The following is a 26,753-nucleotide window of genomic DNA, read 5'->3' as shown; positions in this document are numbered from 1 at the left end:
TTGCATTTTTCGTCAAAACCATTTGGATGCTGCATTTCTTCTCTCATTTTTGGCCCTTAGTCACTTTCTTTCGCTCTCTCTCTCGCTTTCCATCTCTACCTCACTGTTTCAAATCTATATGCCTCTCTTACACTCATCATACAGAAAACACGCGCTCGCGCCTCAAAAACACTCCAAGGCTGAACTCAATCATTTTGTAAGCACTAACTGAAAAAGAAATGTGCGTTGTGTTTCCCATACAAGTCATTCGTAGTGTTTCCCATTTACAAATTGCTGTTGTTGTTGTTGTTGTTGTTATTCATGTAATTGTAATTTTTGCTTGAGAACTGAACAAACGTGCCCATGTTGTTCTTTTTTTTCTCTCCCATTTGGTCTTGTAATTAATATTCTGAAGTTTGTGCTCTGCATCGATTTGTTAGCAGTAGCAGCTCAGCTAATTTGCAATTGGTATTTCCCATGAGACGACCAAATTTTCGGGTAACCAAATGCCAAATTTAGAACATGAAATAAAATTTATCTAAAAACAATATTTGCTTCCAGGATTGAATGTCCCGTGTACATTTGTTCCCTCCATTTGTTCCATTGAAAATCTGAACAGAATATTCGGAAAAAACAAAACTAAAGACCAGTTGACAACTGATGAATTTTTCGAAAGCATGAACAACAGAAACAAATTATTAGTAGGCTGAACCAGTCGCCGTAATGATGAATGTGTCACATGTACGTGATCGCCATTTCGAACCAACTTTTTTTTTTATTATTTACACATCGCGCAATTGTCTCAATCGCATTCTCTCGATCGAACTAGCGTATGCGTATAGCGAAATGGAAATGATAATATTCGCATTGCGCATAATGGCACGAGCGCGGACACCGCCACTGTGATTCTCCGATCATATCGCATTCGCTGAGACCGTAATTATGTGATTTATCATGGAAGTAAAAACGGGAAAAAAACCTTTTCGTATTTAGTCAGAAACGATTCACACAGATTTGCACTACATTAATTCAGCGTGATTCACGGATTTTGTTACATTTCGATGACTACCGGCACCGTCCGCATCTCCGTGTGTGAATGTGTGTTTGTGCCAGTTACGGCGTAACAAAAACATTACCAAGAAACAATTATAAAAAGAATGCCGTTCAATTGACAACGATCGAAAAAACAACAACGAAATCCAACGGACGGACAAAAAAATGCAAACAGAGAAGAAAACATGAAATGAAATATTCCGAATTTTGTGACATGTGCGCATAGTTGATCGTGTTGGATTTACTTTTATGGTTCGCGGATTAGATCAACGTCATATTAGTTAATTGTTTTATTTACTAGCCGATCGCTCGCCGAATCGATAAAAAAGCAATAAAATTCAATTCTCAACGTATCGGTCCACTTCACGGTGACGAAGAAAATGAAAGACAAAAAAGGAGAAAAAAAGCGCTACAAAATTATCATATGAAATATGTCGTGTGTTCAATGCACAGCACACTGGCATTGCGATTAATATGTATTGATCGATAGTGAGCAGCCACATACACACACACACACACACTCGACAAATGTGCAGAAAGGCCATGCACAATAACGAATTGTCGTTGGTTTTTGCCGCGATTTACGCGTTCCTAGCCACCGATCAAAATTCAAAACGGAAAGAGAGCAAAAAGCATTTGGTTGCAAATGAAAACAACAAAAATCGACAACAGAGTATGACATAGCATGAGTGTGACACACTCGTACTCAACCTACGATCACATTCAGCCACCTCAAATCTCATTTCTTGTTGGAGATGCCAACAATATTCGAGCTCACTCGCTCGCTAAACTCGCTCAGCTCTGCAAGCAATAGTCAAGCACACAAAACCTACAGACCCGCAGACATACACAACACAGATCGATGAGATGTGAATATAATATTTAGCAACAATAAAATCAACATATAAGCATTGGCATATCGCATTAAGAAAAAATATTCCTTCAAATCGAGCGGCTCAGATTCAATACAAACAAACATCAATTCCACAAAATATACATTTTGTTTTATCTGTGACTATGTTATTTCATAATTTATTGAGACTTGCAATTTTTTTTTCCTTTACAATTGACCATTAGCGTGTAATGAATGGAATACCAATAAACATGGTAAATAATAAAATGCCCCCACAGACAGAGCAATAACATTGTGAATGAGCGAACGATCGAACGAACGAACTGGCGACAAAGTCACCCAAATTGCGATGGTGAATTTGTCTTCGGTATGCATTTTGTTGAGAAAGCAAATAAAACGACCGGAGCGGAGAAAAACGAAACAGAAGAAAATGATCTTCAGCGATTGACAGCGGTGGAAAAGTGCAAAATTGGCCCATTTGATGATTGTTGATCGCATGGCGCGTGTAATTTGAAAATGCTTTGCTCTATTTGCCTAACTAAATCTACTCGGGGCAACACGCAAATTATTGCGGCAATTTAATGCGAAACTGTCCCGATTTCGATTCGTTTCGAGATTGCAATATATGTACATGACGCGGTCACTTTGGGAATCAACCGAAAATCGTTCACAAACACACATACACACACACACACACATTCAGCAACTGGTTCACAGTAATATGCCTCAAACGAACCAATAGCCAAACTCGATCGCGCTATGGAAATCGCAAGTCAGAATTTATCAATATCACTCACAATCGAGTGCAATGAACAGCATACTTAATTAGTTTGCGTGATAATTTGGACAGTTTCGATGAGTTCAACGTGAGATGTGTGGAAGATGTGTGGACGATCGGCGGCCGTTGCTGCCATCGCCATATGATTTGTGTTCTTCAACCAGTCAAATGTTCAATATGCAATTTCGCATATAGTATGTCTACGACGACGTCGACGGTCGCAACACATTCAACGGGTTTTTGATGTGTTTGTGATTTTTTTCTTGTGCGCTTTGCATGGTGTGGGAACACAACCAAACTCAATAGCATTCGGCGTGCGCACACGCTCATTCACTTATACTCTGCATGCATGTAGCAGCAGCACAGCCGAAATGAACCGTTGAAATTGAAGTTGAACAACAGAAAAATGTGTGTGCCTTTACACGCCGCGATGCCGAATCAACGAAATATAACACACGCGCCTCTCTCGCACTCGCCCGCTTGCTCGCCCTCTTTTTTGTTCGCTCGCAAACACGTTACTCACTCTCACGCTCTGCTCTCCCGAAGCTTCAAGAGACAAACAACAAACACACATTATTTTTGCAATTCAGTGGCATTAGCGCCATCGACGATACAAGACGTGAAAAATAACCCGTCCGCTATTTTTTGTTTGTTTTTGTTTATATTGCTTTCATTCATTTCGTTTTTTTCGAATTGAGTGTTGAATTTCGAGGCTTTTTTTTTCTTCAGAAAAATAATTTCCACGAGAACTTTCGATAAATGTTCGACAATCAAATTTTTGGATATTTTGTGATTATTATTTTTTTTGTCTTCGATAGATCGGATTTTTCTTTTGCTCTGTGAACCATTTTCCCAAAAGTAACTAATAGTTGGAGGAGTGAAGCCCAAGAACCGTGCCACACATTTCGCTCATGTGCGCGATTCGTGTGAACATTTCGTCCTCAAGTTTTCATCGTACTTTGACTGAAATGTACCGGTGAAATGGAAAAGATGTAATCGACGACACAATCGATTGACACGATTATTTCCCACTTTTTTTTTTGTTTTCATCTGACTCTCTTGTTCGGAACAATGATTGGTTGACATGTAGCAAAAAAAAATATCGCGTTTTTTATTTGCATGTTGTTAAGTAAATTAGTTTCGAATCGATAATAAATAAAATTGTCGGTGAGTAAACAACGAAGGGACCGGTGACATTTAAAATTGAATTTGCAAGAAAGTATAAGACACACAAATAATACCAATTCCAAACACACCTACGGAAGTGGAGCCAAACAACAACAACGAAGAAAAATCGACGCGAAATCCATTTTTTTTTGCCGCGATCGCGAACAAAACCAAAGACACATAGAACACACACGATTTTAGAGTTTAACAAAAAAAAACCACGAGTGAGACCTGCAACACAAAATAGCATCAAAATGAACCAAATCGGCGTTTATTTGGAATCGATAATTTTATTGGTAAGTAATCGTGATTTATGTTATTTTATTTGTTTCACCAAAAAAATGAAAACATTTGAAATTCCGGTGCCGAGTAAAAGTTGGGTCGCAACATTGTGTTCGGTAAAAGCGCAAACCATGCCAAAGGAAAGTTCATTCTTTTTGCACAAAACCGAGAGCTCATGAGCTAATACAATAATGGTGCATGTAATCTCAATTGTTTTTTTATTTTCGGAAAAAGTGCAAATTGTTTCAATCGAAATTGCGCACACAAAAGAGCGACAACCATTTCATTGATCGTGCAAAAGACATTTCAATAGAAACCGAACGGTTTTTCCGGTTAAGTGCAACACGCAGCAAATGCATTGGATGCACGTGGAGACTAGCTCATTCGACTCTCTGGCAATGATTATGTGCTTTTCTCTTCATTTTGTCATTCTTGTGATTTAACACATACACACATGTTTCTGCTGCTATTTTGCTGCTGATGGCTTTTTTTCTCATTCCCGACAACTTACCGCAAAACCACGCGAACAAAAAAAAATCCATACTCGCTGCACGCTCTCACAAATTTGCATTAGATGACAATAACGAAAATTGCAAACAGATGCATAGAAGTCAAAAAAAAGAGAGAGAGTGAGACGAGAAAAAAAAAAACAATTTGTACGCAGTCACACATTCATGCCACACTTCGATCCAAAATGGCAACGGCTCTTTGAGAGAAAAACAAAAACTTTGAGAGAGTGAATGCGCCAAGAGCTCGTTTTTTTTCTCTTCTTTTCATTTTCGCATAATGCATGTAATTCAAATTCGGAATAAACGTGATTTTCAATATGATTTTGTGTGTTCGACGGGTGAAATAAATTCTGTTTTGGTCAAAGAGTCAACATCCGATGATATCATAATCGAAATGACAGCATATACTGTTTTCTCTCACTCTTTCAATTCAAATTCAAATAAATCGCGGTCCACCGCAACAATTCAATAAATCATTTTCCATCACAATTTAGTACAAACGAGTGACTTTTCAACTAAATTTGTGACGAAAATAATGCATATATGTACGTTGTGGTACAGAGAAAATGCCAAGCCACATACATTTGCCCATTTTTTCGCCTGAGCATAACCGAGTAAATGAATGCAAAATTCGATTTATTACAACTTCCACATTCGCGCGAACATCACCGACGCATACATCGTTTGCAATAATTTGTTACGTTGTTGAAGTGCAACGGTGAAAATTGAAAAATGATGGAATCGAAGAAAAGGAGGTGAAAAATGAGCAAACAAAATCGACGAAAAGCACAACGAAATCGAAAACAAACATCAACTAGAAAATGCAGAGGAAAGAAATTGAGTTAAAACTAACTAGAGTATAATTACTGCATGATTTTGGAATTTCGAGTGTTGTGCTCCCAAACGAAAGTAGAGCCAAACATGTAAACATGCATAAATGTGGTTCACTGCTCCAGCAGCAGCAGCGCCGCCAATCGACATTCAAATGTGCATCTAGTCTATATGCATATATTTGATAAATCGATCGATATACGAATAAAACAGAGATGGAGTAAATGTATATCAATTCGTTGAATTTACTGTACTCGGTACAGTACGGTATATTTACATTGATTTACCTTTGCGTTAAATAACGCGTCCGCTCTCACTAAAATATGAGTTGACGCATGTGCTCCGCGCGTTCAACGCAAAGGTAAACGTTTAAGTATATACCGATACACATTTCCATACACTTGCGGTAAACGATCAACCATCTCTGGAATAAAAGAGAAATGAACAACAACAGCATCAGCCGCAACAACAACAGCAGCAGCAGCAGCTACAAACGAAAAAACATATGAATTGAGGTGTAGGACTGCGGCAGCAGAAGAAGCAGAAGAAAAACCTATTTCATCGACGTTAAGATTTTTAGTTCCGATATATGTATAGGTTCGCCTATTTGTTTTTTCCATCCATCTTTTTTCCCGCTAAATTCGATTTTGTAATATATTAAAATGTGTATTGTATGTGTCTATTACGTGTATTTTTCTACGTACACTTTTCTTTCTCTCTTTAATTCGCTGACTCGTTATCTTTTCTTCAATGTTCTCTAAATTCCGTTTTGAAATGCTTTCGCTTTCAGATACGCAAAGTGTTTTTCTTCTCTATTTTGACTCGTTTCTAGCGAAGATATGATGTGTACTGCTGGCATACTGACGTGCATTTGACGCAAATGGAAAAAAGCGAATCCGTTTCAGATTCTTTGGAAGTTTTAAAATATCTCCCTCTCTTTCTTTCTCGGGGGCAGAATGTGACTCAATATGAACGAGAATCACGTGCATTGACATCCTCCTTTGGAATGGCCATAAATATGCAAACACCTCAAGGCTCTACGAAAATGTTTTATTCAATTCGATCATTTCTTATTCTAAATGTGCGCACGTTCTTCATGTTTCGCCCAAAATTCATTGTGTTTTTTTTAAGAAATGTGCCGTCATAGGCGATTATTTGTGTCAATTGTGTGTTTCTATTATTAAAAAAAAATCATCGAATGACAGTGATCTTCTTTTGTCGTAGTCGTCGTCGTTGTTGTTGTTGTTGTAACTGTCCATGTACGCACCCGCTCACATAAGCATTGAAAGCATATTGTCGATTCATTAAAATTCGTGGCATCATCGCATCGCGCCTGCCTTCGTTCGCTATTTGCCAGTTTGAATCATTTTTGCACGTTTACACCGCCATCGATTTGTACTGCTGAACATGAAATATGTAATGGTTATGATAATTGTCACATTTAGTATAGATTTTCTGTGTGCTGTTGCTGTTGTTGTTGTGTGTATGTGTTTGAACAATTGAAAAAAGCAAATGTGCCTCCCAATCGCACACCAATCGTGCACATTGTCAATACGCTTTTATTTTTATCGATATTGTCGACAAGGTCACAACTACCGGCTTTAGTTGTTGCTTCTTCACGTCTTTGCTGCCTTTTTTCAAATTAAATTCTCGACCGTGATTTGTGAGCAAACGAGCGAGTGAGCGAGGGAACGAATGCGATTGCCAACAATTGGGCTTAAAATGTTTCTGCTTGTTGCTATGGCATGAATAGATTTGCAGCCAATTTACGAGCATTAAATCATATTTTTTTTCTTGCTTCGTTCATAATGGTTTCACGCTAAAAAAGAATGCAATTTCAATCACGGTAATCTATCCAACTACTGCTGCTATTGCTGATACATTACTCACTTACTTACTTGCCAGGCCGGGTAAGCGATATCGATGACGGAATCACACCGCGCATCAAAATAGCAATTCCGAACATGCAATTTTCCATAAATGGTTTGAGAATTCAAAGAAACAAAAAAACAACTGTGTGGGGCATTTTTATCACGGAATTCACGTCAAGACCGAGAAAAACAAAACACAACCATCAAATATATTATAAATCATCAATCAATTATTATGCAATCGCGTGTGGATTATCGATCGCTCCAATTCGAAAATTGCATGCATTTCAATGTTTCTCGTCCGGCACGTTGAATTTCATCGCGGATTTTTTTTTTTTAAAACTTTTTCATCTTAATTGTTGCTGTTTCGGTTTAAAATGACTGCTTATGCTGATTGATAACCGAGGAAAGAAAGAAAAATGGTAAGCACTTTACGTGATGCAAGTCGATAGACATAGACATACACACATACACAAAAAAGTCGTATCCGGTCTGTAATAACGGGCCATTTGTTTTACCAATTTTCGCGTCTATCATTTAGCTCAACTGTTTTTTTTTTCTGCCACATTAGCACTCGGTGGCGGTGGTGTTTTTTCTTCTCTGTTTTACGCTTCATTTAAAATGAATAATTGCAGAAAAATATCAATAAATATGATGATTATGTGTAGTCGGCGGCGGCAGGTGATGGTGCTTCGCCAAAAAAAATGCCATAACACATAATATTCAAATACAAACATTATCTTCGAAATACTATTTTCCAAAATGCAAATGCGTGTCTTTTTTTCCTCTTCGGTTTATTCGTTCGTACGTTGCCAAAATTCGATGGAATTTTTCGAACACGCAACGAATTCAGAGTGATATTTCAGACCAATTTTTCTTTCCTTCTCGTTGTGTTTATTCGGAACATTACCTTGCGCCAGTTACACAGCCGCAGAGAAACAATTTTAATTTGTATTTTCCCTAAATGGTTATGATTTAAATGTTGCTGTTGTTGACACATGTGTGCTCCCGAAAAAACAACAAACATTTTTTCTTTGCATGACACCGCATCATCATCATCTTTCACGAAGACTATGAATACTGCTTGTATTCACCTAATTTAGGTTTTGCACCTCGCATTTTTCGCATGAAGAAAAGAAGAGAGCGAGAGAAAAACAGTGGTAGAGACTCTTTGTCTATCACCGCGGGGTGATGCTGATGATCACATTTCACTCTCAACAATTCGCATTTTCATGACAACAACCACAATGACGATGCGCTATAATTAGTGCTTTTAACGCGCTAATGACGACAGATCTATAACAAATGATCAATAAGTTTGTGTGGTGGTGTGTGTGTGGTGGTGTGTGTGTGTGTGTATCGCATAATTTGCATGCTGCGATTCATTATTGAAATACAATAATTGATATACTTCGCTCGATGGCTGGATTTTTTTATCACGAAAAAATAAAATTAATATTCGAATGTGGCTCATGTAATCTCCTCATCTTACAATCGCTAAACTTCTCTGTCTCTGGCTTTTTATTCGGCGTTCTGGCTCTGTCTCTGTTTCTTCGGTGTCACCGAGTTTGTGCCGATGAGTTGTTGTCCTATTACGATCGTTATGTTGTATATTTCGGTGATCGATTATGCAACGCATTTCGGTCAATTTCGCATAGTGTATAACAGCACACAAAACAGCGCGTGTAAAAATGTGAATATTTATTTGGAGTTCTTGTGTTCGGTTGTTCGCTTAATATTCGGCGGATTGCATGTAAATGTTGATCGTTGCTGAACACATATGGTCAAAAAACCAAAATAAACGTCAACAAACAAGTTGAAAAGCTATTAATTTGTCTTTCATTCTCTCCCACATCCAATCGTCAACAGCATTCGAACAGTGAAACCGATTTTTTTTCTCTCTCCTTCGAACATTGCAAGTCGAAGAATTTCGTTGCAAGGTAAAAAAACACACTGCCCAATCGATAAATAGTGCACACAAATGAATAGGTAAACGAAAAAAAAATGTGTAACATTCCAACAATGAGGAAGTTGTTATGTGCGCGGGCACATAACATATCCCTAGCACAAGTTAGTCGCTGGATTTTTGCATCATTTGTATAGCCGCAGCAAAAAAAGAAAAAATGAACATATCATATGTTCACGATTTCCAGTGAAAGAGCCACACGTGCAGGAGAAACAAGACCGCAGAGCTTTGCTTCGCTCCGCTCTGCGTTCTTGAGTTTTTAGTTATTTAATCTATTTTGTTGTTTCACAACAAACTATTTTTTGGCGCACTACATGAAATGTATTTCATCAAAGTAACTTTGAAGTTCGGCAATACAACAACAATTATTGCTATTAATAGCACTAATTTCTCATAAATGCTCGTCGTTCTCAAACAATAACGACTAACAACAGCAACAAAAAAGAGAGCGCAATCTCTCCTCAATAAACTATATCGAAGAGTGGTTCTCTCGTAAAATAAAATACCAACACAAAAACCTTTCGCAGTAATACACTGCAAAAACAATGTGTGTAATGGCAATGCTTGTCACACTTTGAGCCTACGTTCAACTGAATTACTAGCGAGCTAAAACGTCGTTCGGCAGGTGGCTGAATGGTTAAGCATCAGACCGGCAATCTGAGTATGCGGTGTTCGAGTCCCGCACTGCCAAAATTCTTTTTCTTTAATAAAGAAAAAAGAATGAGTGACGTTTCTCGCTTAAGTGGTGTAGTTGAACAAACGGCAATTCGAACGTATTGAGGCAATACAAAAACCAAATCATTGGAAAGAAAAACGTTCGGCAATACAACAACAATTATTGCTATTAATAGCACTAATTTCTCATAATATATTTATTTTCAAAATGAATCACAAGAACTTGGTTTTATTTCTTTTTTGAAATATACTGCCTTTAGTTTAAATTAAATAAATAATATGAGCATAGAATCTAAAATCACTTTGATTCTGTTCAAGACTCAGAAAAATACTATACGAAAAATTAATGTAATTTTTAAAAAAACATTTGATAATAAAAATTTGATTGGCGCTTTGAGATGTTGTGCACTTATTGGTCGTTAGTGCACCTGTTTTAAATTAAATAAAAAATCTGAGCATAAAATTCAAATTCACCATAATTTGTTTCATCACTCAAAAAGTATCTAGAAAAAAAGCAAATTAGTAGCTCTACATTTCATGTAGTGCTAAAAATCACCACAAAGTGGATATTTTCGAAAACAAAAACCAAAAAATTCACCAAGTGAATGCGAAAAAAGGTCAAATATCATAAGAAACACATAAGAAAAAGACTGTGTGATCCAATCCGAAAAAAAACCAGAAACTTTCCCTTTCCGCATTTATGAGCATTGGCATCGACGCGCGAGAATTGATCAGTTCGGTTTGCTCGTGATTTCATTCCACATTACGAGAAAAAAAATATGGAAAACGAACGAAAAAAATAAAATCGGGAGAATAAAGAAAAAAATCGATTGATTATGTGCGTCTTGTATGAGTTGTCGCCAATCGTTGAATTAATATTGATCTGCGGGCCGCCAGCGATTGATTAGTTCATGTTCAAATCGCTCATTTTTGGAATTTTAATTAAGTAATTGACAATCGAACAGCGTCAATTCTAAGCGGACCACATGACTGATGGGATGAACGCAACAAATTAACGCATTTTTTCATTCACAGCACGTTCGCGTTCATATTTTGTGCGTTTTTTTCTTCTCTCTTCTTCATTGAAATCAATCAGCGTATCAGTGTGTGGCAGTGAATACACATACACACACAACGTATTACACCTTGAATCAGTGAATCGCGAAGTTGACTGCGGCACGAAAAACAATCCGAACAACCACAAACACTCACACTCCGTAGGAAAATCATTTTTTTTTGTTGCTTTTGCCGCGAAGCGTTTCCAATGTTGTTGCTGTGTTGGACTTTCATTGTCATGGGAAGGAAATTATACGAGGAGTAAATAGAGTACACAGCCATATTTCGACATTTTATTTTTTGCTTCGCTTGTTTGCCCAATTTTAACCGTGCTTGTGCGATCAACACAAGTCAATTCAGCCACCAGTTCGTCGTCGTTGTTGTTATTTTTCCCATTGAAGCCAGAAATCAGGAACTGATGTATACGCGTTGCGGTGTGAGCATTGCTGTTGTTGGTGCTGCTGCTGCTGCTGCTTGTTTTGTTGTTTTCCAACCAGCCGATTTCGTTCTATTCAAATGTCTATTTCAATTTTGATTTTTGTTTAATGCTTTAATGCCGTACATATAAAAACAGCCATATAAATGGTGGGTGCTTGTTGCTTTTTATCGCCTTATCTTGATTTTTCACACTTGCATTCAAAAACGGTTGTTCAGTTTTTGTTCGGACTCAAATTCACGCCAGCACGTGAAAAAAAGATGTGCATATCAATTTTTCGTTTGTGCGCGTGTTTTTCTTAATCAGTTTAACTGTGTCTTAAAAATGGTAAAATTAATATTCATTTATGGGTAGAGTGTGGCGTTGTTGATCAAGCACTACGGTTGTACACTGGCAATATGACGAACCAACGAGCGAAAAGTGCGTTTTATGCGCGCATATTGTGGGAACGATTGGTTTTTGTTTTGTCTCTGCTTCGCGTTGTGGATTTTCTTGATCGTCAAAATCGATTCTTGTTGTGGTTTTTTATTCGGAATTTGATTTTCCATTTCATTTGGATCACACATTCATGCCTGACGGCTATCAATGGAACCATTTCCTTTCGATTTATTTGGGTGCACGCGCTCGCGCACACAGAAAGAATATACAATACTCATTGAGTGTTAATGAACGTTTGATCGATGCCGCAAATCACTACGTACACATCGAGTTTCAGTCAAATCAAGCAAGCAGGCTATGAAATAACGGAGACAGTTGTAGCGTATCATGGTTTGGCCCGTAATTCAGTTGATGTACGCAATTTTTACATTTAATCTCTTTGTTTACATATAATGTAGCAGACGTTGTGCGCGCCAAATCGCGTAATATACCCGCTTGAATTGAAGCAGCTCGTGTGCTCACAGCAGAATTCAGTTCAATCTAATTTCTCCTTGTTGATTTTATACTATACTCGGTGTGAGTATGTTTTGCGTTTTCTTCATCCGATTCGTTTTTCACGACTCATTCATCCGAAATTGAATGAAGTACAGTCGCAAAATGAAGCGGAAAACAACAACAACAGGGAGAGAAGCAGAAGAGAGCCGCGAAGAAAATACCTTCTTTTAAATCAACTTATTAATGAAAAAAACATAGACATGAAGATTGAGATATCATCGACGCTGTGTGTAAGCCATGTTCAAGATTATGCTTCTGTTGTTCGTGGCTCCGATTGGATTTATGTAATCGCACACAATGTGTGAGTGTGTTTGTTTGTTTGCAGTTTTGTTTGGATGAAGAGAGAAAAAAAAAACACACACTCAAAAATCTATTGGCTTTTGTATTCATCGCACTTCTGGCTGGATGGCTGGATGTCCTGCTGTCTTTGTGTTTACAATTGACTGGTGATTTGTTTAAATTGTTTTCATTTATTTACGACATGAAAAACGAAAATAAAAAATGTTTCATATTAAATGAGCTAGTCCAGCGGCAATGAAGACGACCGGCGGCGGCTGCGACAGTGGTCAAATGAATACGAAAAATGGTTTTGAAGGGCCATTTGGTATAAAAATAAAATGGTACAATTTCTTTGTTGACTTGTTATTTGTTAAAACCGGTTCGAAAAGAGGCTTTATTTTACGTCGCATAACGCATGCTATACCTCTTGACAAAACTGTTGCTGCTGCTGTGGTCGTCGACAATTCATTTCGCTCGATTACGCATTCATGCAAAATTACAGCTTCAGTTTGTGTCACACTCACGAATCTATTCCACTCTCGGGGGCCTGAAAAATCAATCTGGCTGGCAGCCGGCCTGTTGATATGTCTAATCTCATTGTTGATTAAAGTTTTATACAATCGTTAGAAATATACTTTTTCGTTGTCGTTTTGAATAAATATTTGATAATCGATTGATCAATGTCTTTTGTTTGTTCAATCTTCCGTGAGAAATGTGATTTGTAAAACTGGCCACTGTGTTTGCACGTCGATAAATTCCGATCACAATCAATTTGTTTCAAACTCTTTTCTTTACAATATGCCACTTTTAAGTGTGATTCACATTTTAAATCGGTTTTATTTCATTTTCATTATATGCATAAAATTGGATTAAAGATGTACATGGTCTGGTTATAATGGTATCATGTCAACGGTTAAATGCCGGTCATCACCGTAACCACAAGATAAATGGCGGTTTTTTGAACGGTCAATCGCTAAAGACATCCAAATTGAATACGGTCATTAAAATACAGCCAAATTGAATATAGTCATTAAAATTTCGGAATGGAAATGAAACTTTCGTGCTAATATGATAATTTCACTTTCTTCGACCCTTTCATTCGATTGTACCAAATTAATTTGATTCCCGTGTTTTTCTTTTTCTCTATGCTTTTCTTTAACCACCATTACACTCTCAATCAATCAACAACATCATCGTCGTCGTATTTGACATGATGAGGGATTGATTGGACGCGAATCTCGTTATTTTTGCACCTTGAACTTATACTCGGTACAATGGTGAACGCGCGCAGGCTGACGGCTGGTACTACATAAAAGTTGATGGGTGCCCCATGAAGTATCTTCATAATTCACACATGATTCAACGGCTTTTATTGTTATGATTTATTCGCGACCGAAATGCCGCGATGCTATCAATGTGTGAACTGTTCATGATTCAGCCGTATTCCCCCTGCGCTTGAACAGCGAAAAGCTGGAAAAATCTCTGGCCTCAAATCAGCAGCAAACATTTCGCCGCCACTTCACGATTACTCAATTGCACATTCATACTATTTTGTTGTTGTTGTTGTTGTTACTAACGTGCTCAATTACCGTACACAAACTGATTCCGATTCTTTTCAATCGTGATTGTTTTTGAGATGCTATGCGCATGTAATACACCAATTTAATTTTCGTTGATGAAAAGAGCCAAGCACAGGAGGAAATGTGCATTTTTCGTATAATAATGTTCAAAAAAAAAACGGCGATCTCTCCCTTCCACGATAATAAGCCAAACAAATCGTAATAACAATTTGATTACATTACGTTGCGTTTACGTCGGTTTTTTTTTCTTCTTTTTTTTTGCGTAAAATTGCGTTTATTGCGTTTGCTTAAATGATTAAATGATTTGCTCCGAAAATATGCAAAGCGAGTTAGTTACAACTAAGACGACGATGGTAACCCGTAGTCTAAGCAAGCCAATCTACAAGCGCAACTGAAAGACAATGAGCGCAAACAAAACAAACTAATTGTCAATTAACTTTTGCAATCATCGAAAACAATTGGCATGAGCATAAGAAACATGCATGAAGCCATTGAGCGGCAGCTCATACAAATGATCATGACGTTCCAGCCGACTTGGTTTTCCCAATTTCATTGTACATGTGTGTACCGTGAGCGCCTTTTTTCCCACTTCATCTATGATCTATCTCTCGATTTTATTCAATGAAAATGTGTGTTTGATTTCCAAAATTATGCGTGTTTTTTTTTCTTCTCGGTTGTTGAGCATTGGTTGGACCTTGTTTTCTTTCGGACACAAACAAACAACCCGGTGACTTTTCACATTGTTTGTCTTTTCCAATTACTTGGAAATAAAGCACACGCAAGATAACTTGAACCAACATGCACACAAGGTTTCTTGAACTACCCAAAAAAAATATGTGCGCAGAAACACGACAAAAAAAAAACAGAAGTGGCACATGAAGCATAAGACAACATTTTCGGCTAATTTGAAAACTCTGGCGGTGGTGGAGATATCAGGAGAACATTTCACACACTCGACTCGTCTAATACCATTGATTTTACATGTAAAATAACAACAAGAAACGACAAAAGTGACCTCTCGTAGCGGCACAGTTGAAACTAACGAAACAAACACAATTGAACATGTCATTTTCATGTTCAGTGTTGGTTCTGTTGTTTGCCGTATAGCCAGAGAGACATGTCTACAGCTTAGTGGCGTTGAATGACATTCAACACCCATGCACACAACCATTTACTAGTTTAACATAAGCATAAAAAGTTTATCGCTAAACGATGAAGTTTTTACTTCTTTTACTTCTCTGTTGCCGTTTTTTTTTTAAATGAACGCATAACAAATCCACTGAATACACAATTAAAAATTAAATTATAATTATTCACCATAAATGGGATATTTGTTTAATTTCATTGTTATCGCGTTACAGTACTATCGCGAGTGCTTGTTGCTGTTGTTTTTGTTATGGCTATCTCTCGCCCATTTACAGTGTGTCATTTTTAGCCGAGGCGTTATGTACGCTATGCGGATAAATGTGACGGTGGAAGTTAATCGCCGTTGCGAGTTGTCGCTATTGTTTCTCTTCGCAAATTTTTGTGCGATGTGTGTCGATGTCGGAGTGGCATCAAATCTTTCTATCGTTTAATTGATGACTATTCAAACCTAAAACACACACACTTTTTAGATAATAATTAATTCGGTACGACGAACCGAATGAGCTGGATGTGCAAAAATCCGCCACTTCTGGTGACCTCAATCATTTCGCCTATTGCAAATACAACAATAACAAAAATGGCCCATGCAAACAACAACGAAAACACAATTGGCACGGTTGAGGTGACTAGCACTTTGATTGTCTTGTCCGAAATAACTCAGATCTATGAAGACGTTATGGAGAAAATTCACTTGTTCTGAATTTCTGCGTATTTTGATTTATGTATACGCGGAAAAACATATCATCGATGAGGACACTCAATTTCCTTAGTTCACATCCATTTCAGTGTTTTCATGAATCTATTCCAATCTCATCCAAGTCTATTTTTAGCGTATCAGTCTTCATTTTCATCTGGCTGCACTGAAACGTTGGATAAACCGATTTAATAACAACTTAGTGTTTGATGGGCCTTTGTTCTGTGCATTTTTATTTATTAACACACGAAATGCTTGAAAATTGCAGTTTTTTTATTCAAAATTAGCTGTTTATTTAACTGGCGTGTCGTTTTTATTTCACAAAATCATCATACACAAAACACGTATACATTTAGTCATGCTTCATGATCGCTTGAATGCGAGTTTCATTAAATGTTTGACTGTTTCTCTCTATCTCTTGTCGAAATGAATGCGGCTGGATGTCGTGAAGTGTGTAACATGTTTCATTTTTAAAATGATTTCCAAGAGAGAGTGAGAGAGAGAGAGAGAGAGAGAGAGAGATGTGAATGACTGGAGGAAGTGTGTGTCCATACAGCGCGCATACGATTATTAATATCAAGGTTGCAATTGACATTGCATTTGTTCAGAAAGATATTCTAATTTTTGAGATATTATTTTATTGTTTGCCATAAAGTCCTCGGATCAAAAACATAATTCCCAAGTTGTGTGTAAAATCCGTACAATACACGCGATGGCCATTTTTCATTGGATCAACCATATTTGGAGTGTGCGGTTGTGATTGGGTCTGTCGTTGTTAAGATAAAATATACAATTCACACGCAATCATATGGTGGTAATAAAATACGCAAAATGTCATTGATATTGATCGAATTGAATAAAATGTTAAGCGTACACCCGTGGGCTGACATCAAATATTTTGTGTATTGCATAAGATACCTCCATCTCCTTCCTGTCACCCGTGTATGTGACTGAACTTCAAAATAAGACGAATGACGACGGAGAGAACACAAAAAAAATAATGAACTAATAAAATGTAAGACTTGAATTTATTTGACACGCACCTCGGAATGCAAGATATCGTTGAACACCAATGTCATGAACTGTCAACAAAATTTGCTTGCGCTTTTTTTTGGCGCACTCTGCCATTGCTCTGTCGGTTTGATTTTTTCCAATATCAATTGACTCAAAAAAGCACATGAGCACAAGAGCAATATGAAGCAATCGACCGACAGATCAATTGAAATTTCGTGAACGGAATGTGCCGTAGTGTTCAATTGCTCGAAGGTTTTTTTTTCTCTTCTTTTTCATCTTTGCTGTTATTTGCGTGGTGTATATTTTTCTTAATCGATTTGAAATCGTGTTCTTAACATTGAATCGGATTGTCGCACTGTTTTGTTTATTGCACAGCACACCGTATACTAAATATCAAGATTTTGTGTATGCAATCACTAGCTGGAATGTCATATTTGGACGTATTAAAAATATGGATTGCATCTGAAACAAAAAATGAACCAAACATTAAACCCAAACACGTCAATTTTTAAAACAATTCAACGAGCGCTTAAGTGTTTGTCCATTTGTGGCAATCGCAAAACAAAAATATATATAATTAATCACACCACAAGCACGAAATCAACACCGCATTTGTTTTGGAGTAATCGATTTTCGGTGTCGGAAGAATGAATGGCAGCTGAGAAATGTGTATATATCTAGATGAAAATGACGTGAATGACAAATGCTGACGCACAACATGTTCGGCCACTACAACGAATATTGAAAAACAATAGGTTTTGTGCAGTCTGTAGACCACAAACTAGACTTAAACACATCACATAATTATTAAATACGTACCGACCAGAAACATATTATCTACATCGCTCCAACGAAATAGTAATCAAATATTAGGCAAACAAAAATGTGGAGAAAAATGAAATGCGAGCAAAACAGTGGCATGTATTTATATTTGGAATCGTTTAGTTTTGAACTTGATCCACTTATATGTGCTATGATTATGTCATCATAGCGTTTGCGCACAAACACTGACGGATGAAAGCAACAGCACCGGCCCCAAAAAATATATATGGCGTGTGAATTATGATGTGTGTGTACGGTTTCGGCAAATGAGAGAACATTTTTACAACGAAAGAAGAAAAAAAAAACAATCGCAACACCTAATTTTCACAAAATGACCTGTGCTTGCTTTCAATTCATTCGCACATTTCGCAAATGTAAGCAACACAAATAATAAACGGAAAAACAGTGGCTGCATGCTCATTGCTCGTTGCACGTAAATTGTGTGTATCTTCCATGGGCAGACCGTTTTGGATGGTTGTTTGTCGATTAATTTGAATGAGTGTTTATTATACACGGGTGTATAATTAGAGGAAATTATTTTTGGGTGTTTGTTGCTGATTGCATTTCTAATAATGCGTTAAATTGTAATGGTCGTGTGCTGGTCTAGCGTCTTACTCTCAACAATTGCCCCGGAGATATTGCACAATATCATTGTCGTCGGCGGCGTCAATGGCAGCAATAACAACGATGACGGTTGAATTTCAACAGAATGCCACAAATCCATTGTCTTACCGCCGCTACTTATGCTTTTCACACTGGCATCACTGCTTTTTCACCAGCCTCACTTTTTTACTGTCTAAAAGTAAAAAAAGAAAATTTAATTGGAAAAGTGACTGTAAAAACGAAACATCACCAAAAATGGTAAGCCACTTGGTGACAATGACATGCAAAAGCAAAGAAAAACAAAACCAACTTGTGATTGGCCGTCACAAGCACGAGTGAAATGCTGCTGCTGCTTCGCACGCGCACCGCATTTCTTCTTACTCGACAAATAAAGAGCGAACGAATGACAGAAATATTGTGAAATATGCCCATTTTCTATGCATTTTCTGCAGTTTTGACAGCTAACGGATTATTGCATAACGGATTCTTTTGGACACAACAGATCAAAAAGTTCATCAGATAAAAAATGGAAGATAGAGAGAGACGGCGAGAGAGAGAGAGAGAGAGAGAGAAAGAGAGCGATAGAGAGAGAGCGAGAGATTGTGTGAGGCATGACTGTCCACAAAATTGCTCTCTGTGCTGAATGAATAATGCAGAAAAATGTTCATCGGGGGAGACCAGCACAATGGAAGCTAAATGCTGTCGTTTAATGTGAAATTACGGTGAAAAATATGCAAATTTCTTTTTAAAAAGCGCTTCAAAAACAATGGCCATACCGCTAAAGTGAGCTATAACAATAATTCGATTATTTGTTTGACTTCTGTCCGTTCCACATATAAAAAATATATATGTATTTAGTGCAAACGGTCATACGAACAAACACACATGAACCCGACGGCATCACACTCCCGTGCTACACACATCTCGAGATAGTTCACTCGCTTACTCTCTCATTCGCTTTGCTCGCTGGCCCGCCTGGCTCGATGTCGAAGAGCGTCCAAACTGAAAAAACATGCCACAGAAAAGGCGTTAAATGTCGACTACAATGGAAATGATCGTTTACATCTCAGTCGGATCATTACACATGCGCCTGCATTGTTTGCTGTCGACTTTTATTTGTATATATCTACTTCAAATTTGTGTGTTTTTTTTCTCTCTTCAAAACATGACCTGGATGTGTTGCGCAAATTTTTAATCGATTGTTGTTTCTTTTTTCTTCATCTTGTTTACTTATTAGACAGTTTAATTTTATTTCAATAATAACGTCGAAGGCATGACATGTCATGCCATGACACCACATTCAAGATGTTTATGTTGAGATAAATTCAATCGATTTAGTTTTTTGATCTCTTTTGTTGGTGCTTTGCTTCCTCTCAATAAAATTGAAGAAAGTGAAAGACATTTTCGTCGTCATAGTGAACGAAAAAAAGAAACAGCCGTTAGAGATTGAATCTAAAGTGTGTGTTGCCAAGGTGTTTGTGGACTCGACTCGAAACGAGCTCAATTTGTTTGGGTAATTGAATTCATTTTAATCAATGAACTGAGGAGAAGTCATTGAGAAACCGTATTTTGTTAACTGAAAATTCGGTCGGAACCAACAAATTAACATTCTTTTAAAATTGATTAATCTGTAAGGTTATTTGCTAGAATGGAACTCTGTCAAGTAGAGGTTTTGAATTTTTTGTTTTTTCTTTTGTGAATTGTTGCTATTGAACGACATCAATTTCAAATATTAGCCACGGTAAAATATTGATTTTGAGTAATTTTTCATTCTGTACTGCCGTCGCCGTCACCACGCCACCGCCGTTTCAAATTTACCAAATAAAAGAGACACAAAAACGTACGCACATTGACAATTCATGGCCAGTAATTGAAAAAGAAACAGAACTAAAGTCGAATTCGACAGAGAAAAAAAGTATCAAAATGCCTGCGCGCCAACAAATAATGTTTGAACACAGTCACAAGAATGACTTGAGCTAGATTAATCGAACGTCATGCATTGAAAATAAAAATAAAAAGAAAGAGAGAGAATCAGCGTTCTACAATCTCATTGTTTGTCTTTTGTTTCATTTCCCGTCGCTTTGTGTCTTATGCATTTTTCTCTTGCTCGTTCTTCTTATGTCACTGCTTCCACTGCTGCTGCTGCTGCTTCTGCTGCAACATATAATTCAATTACTTTTTTTTTTATTGTGCAATGAATATGTCGTTATGACGCGTGGTAACAATCATTATGCTTTTGATAGAGAGTGTAATTTGTAGTTTGTTAGTCGCTGTTGTCATTTTTTTTTGGCGGGTGTTAACGCATTCTGTGTTTTGCGCTCATCGAATTGCGAAAGTTGAATCAATCACGGAATGACTGGATTGTGCAGCAGCCGATCGGTCAAACTGATAAAACTGTGCACGCGGGTGTCAATCGCTTTGTCATGCTTGTCTATATATTGCTGCTGCCTTTCAACCCGTACACACATACGTGCCCGTCCATTTAATAACAGTGAATAAATTCAAATGGACTTGATCGTTCCAACCAAAACGAAAGTCAATTTCGAATAAAAATTCATGAAAGCAAAGTTGAGATGAGAGAGAGAGAGAAATGCCCAAGAAAAACGTTTGTCATGAACTTCGTCGGCCGCAATAGAAAAAAAACAAACGTAGGAATATGACGAGTTATGGCTGGCTTTACCATCTCACCGCAATTATCGAATATTATTAGATTGATAATTATTAAACACCGTAATAGACGCATATTTTACCAGATCAAATGCACAGAAATGGTCGCAGAAAAACTGGTCAGCCTGTCGATTGATTTACGCGAAACAATTTCAAAAATGGTCTATAAATCGCACGCAACCGTTTATTTCCACTTCTTTCTTTCTGATTTGCATTATTATCATAAACGAAGCGACATTAAATCGACAAATAGAGTAAACAACATGCGATCGCCATTGATTGATTGAACGCATCACACTCAATTCAATCATTGTAAATAAAAGTCAAAAAGCGGTAATTTCTTTGGCTGCCACCGGCTCGGAGACGGCCCAAGCATTTAAATTACAAATTTTTCAGCGGATTAAATATTACTACCAATTAGGAAAGTGTACGTGATACAACGACACATCTTTAAATAAACGGGGCTCGTTGTCGGCGGATTTTGTGTTTTTTTTTTCTCTTCTTCTCTACTTTTTGAATAACGACAATTCGCCTACCTGCCAATCGATTGATCGGCATCCATTGCACTACCGCAATGCATTTCGTATTGAATATTTGCGTTGTGCGCATCATCACCAGAGACACATTTCGAATTTTCACTGTCAATTTCATTGATGATGCAAGCGAATGGCAACGACAATAAACTTGATTTGTTTTCGTTGCCCATACTTCTTGTTTGTTTGCTATTTGTTACTACTGGTTACACTTGATTTTTGTCTCTTCGCTGCTGCCGCCATGATTCACGCTGGATTTATTGACATTCGCGCAACTCGCATATATACTCAAAAGGTTATTGGTTAGATATCGTTGTTGCCGTTGATTTGCCATTGCACGCAAACTAAGGCTATTCAATCAACTCGACAATCATTAAATGCACATAATTTCGTAACGATTGCAAATCACTTTTAATATCAATAAACGAGTTTTGTTTTTGCTGATTTCTGATTGCCGAATGCAGGCATTGCTGATGCATTTTATTTCTTCGTTTCATCGTTCATTTCTTTCAAGTGGTGCGCGCGCACGTGTGTGATGGCATTTATGCGATGGTTAATACGAAATGCAGAATTGGAAGAGAGATGAAAATTTGAATGTTGTTTGAACTTAACGGAATCCGACAAATATGCACCGTATATTAATGGAAAGTTGTTGAAAATTGTACGCAAAAAAAAAACGATCATCAATTAATTTTGCGCTTTTGGATGTATGTTTACATGACCGAGCGCATGAGAGTGATAGTGAATTTTTGATTTCGGACCAAGAGCCCATTTTGCTATCGATAACCTTGATCCATTAAGTCCCTATCTAGCTTTTATTCCTTTTTAAACTTACCATCAAATCGAAATCGACAATTCGAACCGATTGCATGTGTCTGTGTGTGTGTGTGTGTGTGTGTTTCGAATGAAAAATGAACACCAAAAACTAGAAATGAAAGAAGAAATAAACGCACACACACACACACACACGATAAATATATCGAAAACAACATGTTCCCACAAAAAGACCATTGAATTCATTTCTTTATATGGACATTTTCAATTTCTCTTGATATATATCTGTTGTAATGTGTGTAATACTTAACCCAAAAAAAGAAACAAAAACAAAAGGCGAACATCGGCAAACGAACGAACGAAGAATTTTTATGGATTGGACACACACATACAAATGTGGTCAAAAGCACACCCATACAGCACATTTCATTTACACGAACAATTTGTTCGCTATATTACGACATTCAAGTGCCATTAAAAGTAAAACGATTCTCTTTGACGCGCATGCGGACCGGGCACACATGTTTGCCCGTTCCATCGTGATGTTGTTTCAAATTCACCCAAAAAAAGTCATTTATTTTGATTTTTATAAAATTTTGATTGCAAATATTTTGCAAAGTGCTGAAAAAATATTCTCTGCAGTGCTGAGCGTCTGTCAACTATCCATGATGCAATGCTACGCAATATTTTTTTGTGTGTGTGTCCAAAATCACCGATTTTGTTGCTCTTGATCACAACAAAAGTGACATTGTTCCCATTCGGTTCATTCGCATCGTTGATGATTGTCACACTGGTGTCTGCGTTACCGTTTGTCATCGGTTAATTTTGGTATGATGTGCAAACATCGAACGTGGGCATTTGTTCGTCATCTCTCTATCTCTCGTCGCGTTTTTGCGTCTCAATTCGACATTCTTGACAGTCAACGATCAATATTACATTGGCATTTCTTCCGTCAATTCAGCAATGATCAAACGTTGAATCACAATTTGGCGGCGCATAATTTGTGCAATGCAAAACAATCAACCAAATACAACAAATTACCCGATCAAATCCCGTATTGTTTTCGTTTTCTTCGGTACTGTATGCAATAAACATACAATTAATAGCCATGTTTACAAATTGCTCGGGTGTCCGATCAATGTAATTGAGTTCTCGTCTATGCGCATATTTACTTTGGTCGGTGTGTTTCTCATTTCTTTTCGGAGCATTCTCAGACCTTTAAATGATATTCCATATAATTTTATTTTTTTCAATATAGCGAAAAAACACCAAATCGGAAAATATAGCTTATACTTTTGATTAATTCCATATTTTTCAAACGGTTTTTTTTTCTTTTTATTTCATATTTCATTTGATTTTTATTTCTGTTGGTGTTTTATTATTTGTTTCGGTTGTACGCCTGCATCATTAGCTCGGCTACTGCTTTTCATACATAAATTAAAACTGAACCGCTCGGTGTGTATCGAAATGGTGTGGTCTCGGCATGCATGCTCAATTAGGTGCGCATAATAAATAAGTGCATAAATAAATGCTTGTATTTTTCATTTCCACCTTACTCTCTGTGAACACAGAAAAAAAAAGACGGGCGATTCAGTTGCCCCGATAGAGAGCCCAAAATTAGTTCGACTATAAATAATGCATTTTAGCTAATCTTGATTCCGTAATTTTTTTTTTCTTCTTTTCTTTTCGTTTCGTTTGTTTTGTATTGTATTTTATATTTGCATTTTATGCTACCGTTTAAGTATCAGCTACCGTTTAAGTGCCAGCTATCGGCGCAAATCTACTGTTTCTTTTATAGCTACAGTTTAGAAACCCAACACCCATTGAATGATTTTATTGTTTACATTTTTGTTGTTCTTTTCCTATATCGTTACAGTTTTTCATCAGCAAAATCAAAGCCGATTGGGGTTCGGCTGACAGCAGCCAGTATCACATTCAAACCGATGAAGGCCCAGAACGATTTTTTCGATATCAAACCGACAGCGGACAATTTCGCAACGAAAAGCGTCTGAAAGATGGAACAGTTATTGGTGAGTTATTGATGATGTAATCTGCATTTTATGTTTAGATTGATGAATTTTGAAAATGACAGATTTGATGACATTTTCTGATAAATAAAATAAAATTAGAAAAATATTAAAAAGAATGGAAATCTAAAATAAAAACTTTGATTTTACACTAGCAAAAGTGAAAAGAAAAATGAAAAACAAAATAGAAAATGAATGCGGTTGTAGCTGAAATGAAATCGGAGACAAACTAAACGATTCTTTATTGTTTCTAGGAACGGAAGCCTGGGTGGATGCATCCGGCTATTTACGCCAGAAGGACTACATAGCCGACAAAGATGGTTATCGAATTTTGAAAAGCAAAACCATCTTCATTGGCAAGAATCGACCCATTAAGGCAAGTATTTTCCAAATATAAAGAACAAATTGGAATTGGTGAAAGGCTTGAATGGAAAAAAAAATTCAATGAAAAGAATATGAATGGCATTTAAATTTATTTTTCGTGAATTCAAGAAAAACTAATCAAACTTCAATTTCAATTTTCTCTCTGTCTCTGTCCCTCTCTTTCTCACTTTCACATAGGATGTAATATCAAATGGACGAATCAATACGAAATTCATCGAATCTACGACGACGACCTCTTCAACGCCAGTGTTATCAATTCCAAGTATATCAAGTATACCGAATCCGAATGCGCTCGATCCCGATTTTGGCTACCCCAAGAACAAACCATCGATTTTGGTTCATTACAATGCTGAGCCAATTGATGGCAACAAGTATATATTGCCATCAACAACGATTGCACCACCAGTAACCACATACAAGCCAGTCTTTTCAAGCACAACAACAATTTTACCTCCGACAAGCACAGCTGCCTATATTTCCAGTACAACAACGCCACAGCCACTAATTGCCGTACAAAATCCACTTGTGGTACCATCCAAATACTTCTTGCCGCCATTCAGTGATGCTGGCAATGATTCGCCAATCATTCGAATTCGACCATATTCGACACCATATTCGACACCAATTGCCGCCTATACCATTGAGCAAATCAATAATGAATTGCAACCGCCCGCTTCGTCGGCCATTTCATTGAACGATGTTGGACCGTCGTATGGACCGATTGCCGTCACACTTCCGACCACATTTGGATCGACGACCGTATCACCGATTTCGTCAACAGCAACCGTTGTACCGTTGTTCAATCGCCATACATTTTATCGTGATGCCAGCAAACGGCCCATTGGATTCTATCCACCAAATCAATTGGACTTTGGCAATGGGATCGATGATAAAAAACGATTTGATCGTTATAATGCACGAATTTCCAACGGTTTCGGCTATTTTTTGCCCCGCCACTATCATGAGGAAACCTATGGTGAAGCGAATCCAAACAATCGCGACGGCAGCTACGGATACATTGATCCCTTTGGCATTCGTCGTGTGGTTTATTACCATGCAACGCCTGATGGTGGATTTAGAGTACGAAAAAATAATCGATACGTTGGATTCAACGCAAAACCATACGATTCCAAAAAATAGATTAAACTAATGCAATTTTAATTTTAAAACAAAATGAAAAAAAAAAAAAAACAGTCCTAAATTTTTTGAATGAATGAAAACATCAACAGAAATCTTCTTATGAAAAAAAAAATCACGATTTCAACAATTTAACGATTAGAAATGGATTTTTGGCTTATGTTGTTCAAAGTCAATCGACTACTGATTGAAGTCAATTTGTTTTCACATTCGTTAAGCCACACAAACACACAAAAATTTCTTGGGTTGGTTTTAAAATGTATTATATAAATTGCATTCGTCATCGTCAAAGCAAATTGATAATAACAACAAAAATCTCCACAAACCTGATATTTAACGACTGAGAAATGCATTATTTATGACCTTCTACAGTGTTATAAACCTCAAAATAGCTCAAACAGCCCATGTTTATAAACAGATACCATATGCCTGTAGGAATAGTATCGATAATTGTTCAAACACTAAATCAGAATCTAGTTGATGAAATGAACAAAACCCAGAGTGAAAAAAAACCCACTTAAGAATATACATTTCTTAGCCACAACAAATGATGCATTTTTTTCAACACGTCGATAATTGAATTTCCATTTGATTTATCAACTGAATCATGAATTTTGTTCAAGATTTCAAGTCATACAGAGAGTTTCATGCCAAAATCAGGCTTTGTTATGCGCTAAATCCATCACGCTGAATAAATTCATGCG

At 37.1% G+C, this 26,753-nt stretch overlaps 1 protein-coding gene across 1 annotated transcript; it reads left to right on the top strand.

Moving 5' to 3' along the window:
- The first annotated feature begins 3,251 nt into the window (after window positions 1-3,251).
- Window positions 3,252-26,747, top strand: LOC129576817 (uncharacterized). The gene is made up of 4 exons (XM_055462539.1): window positions 3,252-4,126; window positions 24,378-24,531; window positions 24,783-24,904; window positions 25,090-26,747. The coding sequence occupies exons 1-4, from the start codon at window positions 4,085-4,087 to the stop codon at window positions 26,050-26,052; spliced, it is 1,281 nt and encodes a 426-aa protein (XP_055318514.1). The 5' UTR covers window positions 3,252-4,084; the 3' UTR covers window positions 26,053-26,747.
- Window positions 26,748-26,753: the final 6 nt, after the last annotated feature.

Source organism: Sitodiplosis mosellana, unplaced genomic scaffold, assembly GCF_009176505.1.
Source record: "Sitodiplosis mosellana isolate CC-2019 unplaced genomic scaffold, AAFC_SMos_1.0 Smas_scaffold_6191, whole genome shotgun sequence".
Lineage (NCBI taxonomy): Eukaryota > Metazoa > Arthropoda > Insecta > Diptera > Cecidomyiidae > Sitodiplosis > Sitodiplosis mosellana.
The sequence above is the reverse complement of the archived record's forward strand: the minus strand, read 5'-3'. Positions and strand labels throughout refer to the sequence as shown.